The sequence below is a fragment of the Vespula pensylvanica genome, chromosome 2, assembly GCF_014466175.1.
Source record: "Vespula pensylvanica isolate Volc-1 chromosome 2, ASM1446617v1, whole genome shotgun sequence".
NCBI lineage: Eukaryota > Metazoa > Arthropoda > Insecta > Hymenoptera > Vespidae > Vespula > Vespula pensylvanica.
The window spans coordinates 16,630,195-16,637,694 of NC_057686.1; the positions used below are offsets into that span (position 1 = coordinate 16,630,195).

The 7,500-nt window shown below is 32.0% G+C and overlaps 1 protein-coding gene across 26 annotated transcripts in view; it reads right to left on the minus strand.

The window, feature by feature from the left end:
• LOC122638198 (regulating synaptic membrane exocytosis protein 2-like) overlaps nt 1-7,500 on the minus strand; it is an 89,695-nt gene that overhangs the window by 54,903 nt on the left and 27,292 nt on the right. For 23 of the 26 annotated variants that reach the window (XM_043831005.1, XM_043831007.1, XM_043831014.1 and 20 more), the window contains one exon: nt 4,935-5,017. The exons of 2 other annotated variants lie outside the window; for them this stretch is intronic. In XM_043831005.1, the coding sequence (XP_043686940.1) occupies nt 4,935-5,017 (83 nt within the window). Of the gene's footprint in view, nt 1-38; nt 229-1,824; nt 2,045-4,934; nt 5,018-7,500 lie in introns of those variants that run through there. One more of the 26 variants, XM_043831023.1, reaches the window with a different exon arrangement.

The window sequence follows — 7,500 nt, forward strand, 5'->3', positions numbered from 1 at the left end:
TCGTTATATTCGATGGAAAATCAATCTTCGGTATGTACCTTGGACAGATCGTTCCTGTTGCTGTCCTCGCTGCTCGTGAACGTACTTGATGTCTCTATACCGGAATCTTTGGTTGTGCTGTCTTGGCTACCCAGCTGATCGGCCTCCCATGACCAATCCTCCTGAGGACTGCCAATATTGGTCCCGCCATCGAATCGAACCGTCTTTTTTTTCCTTCTTTCTGTGAACCTGATCAGATAAAGCCACGCCATAGATTTCTTCGCTTTTCTTCTTCCGCATTCTTTTATCTTTTCTTTTTATTTTTCTTTTTATTTTTTTTTTCGTCTCTCTATTTAATTCCTCACAAATCTCACTTCGTGCACTTCGTGATCTCTTTTTTCTCCCTTCATTCGTTTTTTCTTCGCGAGCGAGTTTCTTTTTTTTTTTTCATTTTTTTTTTCATTTTCTATACTTTTTCGATTCTTTCCCCATATCTTTTTTTCTTACTTTATTCGTTCTTATTTTCTTTCGTCGACTCGTGCTGCCGTACGTCTTAACGTAATCAAGTAATTGAGTGATCGAACTCGTCGGTCAAGGATCGATCGATCTTTCCTCTTGATACATATTTATCTCGTTTATTCGTTTAAAAGATAATTTGATAAATAATATGAGAATATAATCTTATTGGATTTATATATATCTAACGTTGCGATCGCGTGACCAACGAATTTAACGAAAGTAACGCAATGAATTCGAATCTATTTTTATTTTTAATTAAAAATCGTTTCAATTGAAGAAAAGGAAAATTCGTTTAAAAAAAAAAAAAGAAAAGAAAAAGAAAAGAAAAAAGAAACACACTAAGGTAAAACGATCGTTTTTGTTAAAATTAATCTTAAAACGTGATAATAAACGCGTCGATATTCGAGCGAGATCGTTCGTTCCGATTATAATTTTACAATGATCCTATTAAACATAATGCATTATCGATCGATATATAATCGAAGTAATAAAGTACGATTAATATCGCGTTAAACCACGAACTATCTCCATTTTCTAAAGGTTACGATCCATACGCTCTCTCATTTTTAGATCATTTTCTTCTAACGAGTTCTTCAAGCACCTTGCATTGGCAAATTGTACGCATCGTTGTCACCTCCGATGTCTTTAATAATAAAACTAATAAACAAAATAAAAAAGAATAAATAAAAAAAAGTAAAAGAAAGAAAATAAGCGAACGTTCGCATACTATCTATCACAGCCTCGAAACTTCCCAGTTATAGTTGTTCAAACAAGTGATCACGTATTTCGATTCGAGTCGAACTAGTCAAACGAAAAAGAACAAAAAGAAAGAAAAATTCTTTAATCGATCTTAATCGTCTCGCTATAAAGATTATCACGATTATTAATTAAATTAAAATCTTAATATAATATAATATTATTACAGATATATTATTTTGCATTCGTTTTTAATATTAATTCGAAACGTATTAATTTAGAAAATCGACGTACTACGTATCATACGAAAAGATCGAAAGCTTCTTCGTTCTTTTCTTTTTTTCTTTAGAAATTTTTCAATATTGATAGAATTATAACTTGACGAATAATTTGTAACTTATACAAATTTATATCGAGAAATTCTAATACGGAACGATTTCGTTTCGAAAATCGACGGCTGCGCTTGTTTCGATCTCCCTTCGATATTTTTTTTCTTTTCTTTTTTCTTATTTTATTTATTTATTTCTTTTTTTTTTTTTTTTTTTTAAAGATATCTACTCAAAAAGAATTAAACTTTATAACGAATAAAAATAATTATGGCGTACGGCAGCACGACATCTTTAAACGCACCTTCTACTATCGACACGCCATTCGACGCCATTCCTCCGGAAACTCCGTTTGACGATCGTGTTCTCCACTTTTCGCGGCTCTCGCGGTGAATGATGACCGTCAAATTTGATGCTGACAGTACTCGTGATGGGATGTTGCCCATTGTGGGAAACATTTTTTCCACGTGTATCCTCGCTCGCAGCCATCATCGGATCATCCGCGTTCTGGTTATACCCCTTTCCTATGGTATACGTATTTACGTTCATCCAACAAATTTTCTTTTCTTTTCTTTTTTTTTTTTTTTTTTATCGATATACATACATATATATATATATATATGTGATATATATATATATATATAATCTTTTAACTCCGTATTCTCGAACCTTTCCCTTCGAACATTTCTCAATTTTTCTGTGATTTATTTTTTCAACGTGATATCGAAGAAAAATAAAAAAAAAAAAAATAAAAAAAAAAAAATAAAAAAAAAGAAATAGAAGAAAATTGATCGTCAAAGAACTATTTCGTTATCGTAAATATATTACAAACACCTTGAATACCCCAGCGTGAAAAATTTTGTTGAATTATATTTTTATAATCTCCCTCGATAATATCGTAACAATGTTGCAAAAATTATATTTCCTAATAAGACTACGCTCCAATAGATAAAATAAAAATTTCAATTACGATTCTTATATCCTTTTCTTCTCTATCAAATCGATTAAACATTGTTTCTTCTTCCTTTTCTATTTCCTTCTCCTGTCACGTCATCGCATTTTCAACGAGTATTTTCATCTCGCTGTACGTAGTTACGCAACGAGACAAGTACTATCACTTCGAGATTCGAATTTGAAAGCTGGAAACATCTTCTCGCGAAAGACGCCGTCAAGAGGTCCTCGCGAACTTTATCGTTCAAATTTCACGCACGTCATGACTGCAAAACGTTTGTTTAGAGACTGTAAGGACTAGTATAGTAAATATTGTGTGTTTCATCGTATTGAAACATAGTATAGGCTGTATAACGACTAAGGAAGGAATAACGGGCTCGTGTACGTGCGTGCCTGTGTTTGTATGTGTATGTTTATATATACATTTTTTGTGTTGTATCTTATGTGTATACGTATGTGTACGTGCATAATTGTGAGATACGGTATACATCTAGATAATAGCTATTATATAAGACACAAAACATGTACATATATTATAGATATAAAATTGTATATACATATATATATGTGTGTGTATATATATATATATATATATATATATATATATATATATATACTCGTAAGCATTTACGATTTGCCTCGATGCATTGACACACACAAACAAAGAATATTTCAAGCGATTCACAAATGACGTTAAATTAGATATATATATATATATATATATATATATATATATATATATATGTATAGATTCTACGTAGTCTGATTTTGTGAGTGTAAAAATAATGATACAAGTTAGAAAACGTATATGAACGAGAATAGTAAGCTAGTTGACGATAAATCAACTCGAATCGAAGGAAATTCTCAACGTTCTAATATGTGTATGCTGACTTTATTAATTCTCGTACGATTATCTCTACGAAATGTCTATATGCATGTATTCGACTTTAACAGAAAACACACACACACGTACGGATGCAATTATTTTTAAGATAGAGTTAGAAAGATAACGATAATTTGAGAAAAAATATCACGTTTCCTACGTTTAAGATACTCTTCATTGTTATTCAACGAATACCTTTGTTATAAATATAAAAAATATATATACATACATAATATATATATATATATATATATATATATATATATTTATCATTTTATCTTCTAGAACAACAGACGTAACACATATCACATAGAAAGAGATTATCTTTCGAAAGAGGAAATCTGGAATCGATCGATGAGTGATATACGTGTTATGTATGGCGAGAGAGTGAAGTGTGTAAATAGACAAGAAGAACATATCTGTGCACGATTCGTAGTCGTCCAAAGTAGAACAAATCAAATCCGTTACCAATTCTGCCGAGCGGTCGCTGCGTACACAGTCTCTGTGTCTCAGTGAGATGTAAAAAACGACGATATAAAAGCAAAATAAAAAAAAATATATATATATATACATACAAATATATATAAATGATCGTTGTTGTTCGTTAAACGAGAAAACGATGGAACCGCGGCGGACACGGTTACGCGTGCGGACTTTCCGCGAATCCACAGATTTATGCGTTCGTATAAACAACGTTAAAAAGTGGAAGGAATAAAAATAAATGGAAAAATAAAAAATACAAAAATACAAAAAAAAGAATAGAGTAGTTCTTTTTCAAATTCGACTGTCGCTTCGATTAAACGTTGTTTTCGCGATCACCGATAAGGGGTGAAGGAGAGAGAAAAAGAAAGAAAAATAAAAAAAAACGAAATAAGCCAGACGGAAAAATCGATCAATCGTTAGCGCTCGTTTACGTTCGTACGCGTTTTAGGTGTTATGTGCGTCTAAACTCACAAATTTGGCGAGGAAAATCATGACGTGAAAGGAAACCAAAAAAAGGATGGGATACATGCGAAATGAGAAAGAGAAAAAGAGAGAGAGTACCATTTTCTTTTTTCTTTTTATCTTTCTCTCTCTCTCTCTCTCTTTCTCTCTTTCTGCCAGCATCTGTCGCGATGCGATGGAAATAATAATAAAAAAAAAGGGAAAATCCAAAAAAAAAAAGAAAAAAGAAAGATGAAAACGAGAACGTGGCGACAACGATCTTTTTCCCTTTCATTTCGGGACAAAATTTTCTTTGTAAAGATTCACGCGACAGTACGCACGACCATTTGGCAGATGACGTATACACACATGCATACGCACACACAGAGAGATATACATACATAGATGTGTGTATATATATATATATATATATATATATACTTCTTTGTGAATAAATATTAACAAATTAATACATATATATACATATACATATATATATATGTATATGTGTGTGTGTGTGTGATAAATTAACATACACACACACATATGTCTGTATGCGTGTAATAAAAAACGATCTGCCTTATATCTATATATTTAGGTATATAGTGTGTGTATTTTGCATTTAGGGTTAATAAAAAAAATCATTAGGTAGGTACCCCGAGGAACTGCCGATTCATTCTGTCACCAGACTTCTCCCTCGTGCTCCTGGAAGTGACTACCATGGACGGTGGTTTCTCTCCTAAAAACGGGCAAATAGACGGATCTCGCATTCAGACATATTTCTTTATGTTTCACGTTCGTACTTTCTCTTTCTTTTTTTTTCTTTTTATTTATTTATTTTTTCTTTCTCTTTCTTAATTCTTCTTTTTCTTTTTCCTTTTCCCAGGCTCTCTAATCTAAAATCTTTAATTAATCTCTCTTCGATTCTTACGCTAAAGGAAAAAAAAGAAGAAATTTCTTTTAAAAATCTTTAATGATACTTTTTTTTGATTTCATTCTTTTCTTTCTTTTCTTTTCTTTTCTTTATTATTTCTTTGTTTCGTTTCTATACACTTTTTGCCTGTTAAATTCATTGAGAAAAAGTAGGATTAACAGAACGAAGAAATGTTTGTTGTCGTTTGTGCTCGAAGAAGAACACAAGCTATAGCTTCTTTTCACGAGGATAGAATAAATCGTTCCTACACTCTTACGAACATTGAACGAACGAACGAAACTGAACTTGGACAGCTTAAAATGTCATCGTCGGAAAGCTGAAATATCATATATATATATATATATATATATATATATATATATATATATATAATCATAAAGTGTCACGTTAAGTCGTTCGTCGTCGACTTATATTTTATAACTACACCTTTTGAAATATTACGCTAGAACATTTCACTCGAGATACTTTCGAGAACGAAACTGAACCTTCGACTTCTCAATCTTACGATCGATATGTCAACCTAAATAATCAGAAAACAAAATTAACAATTTTTCTAAATAATAATAATAATAAAAATAAAAATAAAAATAATAAAAGTAATGATGATGACGATGATGAAAATAATAATTGTAATAATAATAATCATCATCATCAACATGATCATACTCATCATTATAAAATAATAATAAAAGACAAAAATTTTTCATTGCCATTAAATAAAATGTAATATTACGAAAAAGAGAAAAAAAGAACAGAACAAGCACATCGATCTTCGTAAGATAAAAATTTAATAATAATAATAACAATAGTAGTAACAATATTAATAATAATCATAATCATAATGACAAAGGACAAACATTTTTAACTCTTCTCTTAAATAAGAGATCTGTGTCTAATATCAAAAAAAAAAAAAAAAAAAAAAAAGAAAAAAAGGATCGATTGTAGGTCAATCGCAAAGAGAAAATAAAAAATTCTCGATATAAACGGATTCGCATATCCCTCTTTTCTCTATTTAACACTTCTCACATAAATAAAAAGAGAAAAGAAAAGAAGGAAAGAAGAGAGAGGAAAAAAAAAGAAGAAAAGAAGGGGAAGAGGAGTAAATGTCGCGCGATCGTAAAAAGTCGCCGTCGAAATCCATTCCCGGCCGATTATCTTATCGAAGTTCTACGAGAGAGTAAAAACGAGCAATTAAACGTTCCATCGTCGCGCCAGAAGCATTATCACGGTCAAATAAACGCGAGGGAAAAGAGTGAAAGTACGAGGGTGGTTATGGGAGGAGTTTCGAAAGAATAGGAAGAAAGGGAATTACGTGAGTGAGTGAAACCAGAAGAGAAGGAGAGAGAGAGAGAGAGAGAGAGAGAGAGGAGAAAGGGTAAGAGAGATAGGAAGGGTAAAGAGGGTAAAGGTTAAGGGGTAAGGGGTAAGGGGTAAGGGGTAAAAGTCTCGTTTGCCAGAGCTCGTATATACGACTGTGGTCTACGATAGAGAGAAGGGTAGAACGGCATAAAACTGACAAATTGGATATACGATCGCAAGTGAGGAAGATCCACGACCACCCCTATATCATTCAACGATGGCTTCATCCTTATTTCACCGTTCCGTCCTATAACATACGCACGAGAGAGAGAGAGAGAGAGAGAGAGAGAGAGAGAGAGAGAGAGAGAGAGAGAGAGAAAGAGAGAGAGAGGGGGAAGAATGTATGTGTCTACGTTTCTCACTTCTGTCCTATTTAACGACAACTCGGAATAGTGATAAAGAAATAAGTATTTTATTATTTGGAAAATTTGATTAATCAGTTATTAATAAAAATATATGAATATATGTGTGTGTGTGTGTGTGTGTGTATGTGCATTACGTACGTAAACAACAGATTGAGCAAATAATTGTTAATCAATAGAAATTTTACAAGAGTATATTTATATATAAATTATATACGTATACACACACACGCGCGCGCACAATATGGTTGAACTGATTTCGAAGGGGAAAAAGATGAAGAAAAGAAAAAAAACGAGAGAGAAGGAAAAAAAATGAAAAAATTGTAAATACATGTAGGAACGAATTTTTCGTACTAATCGATAAGAAAGATAAAGAAAGGAAAACAAGATAACGTTCGATAGATACGTTTGGATATATATATATATACATACTACGTATATGGTATATATGTAGATACACCGAATAATAACCACGATGGAAAAAAAAAAGAATATAAAGCCGACGCGTTTCTTCTAACGTGTTCATTCGATGAATTCAATACACATTCGAAGCACGTATCGAAATCG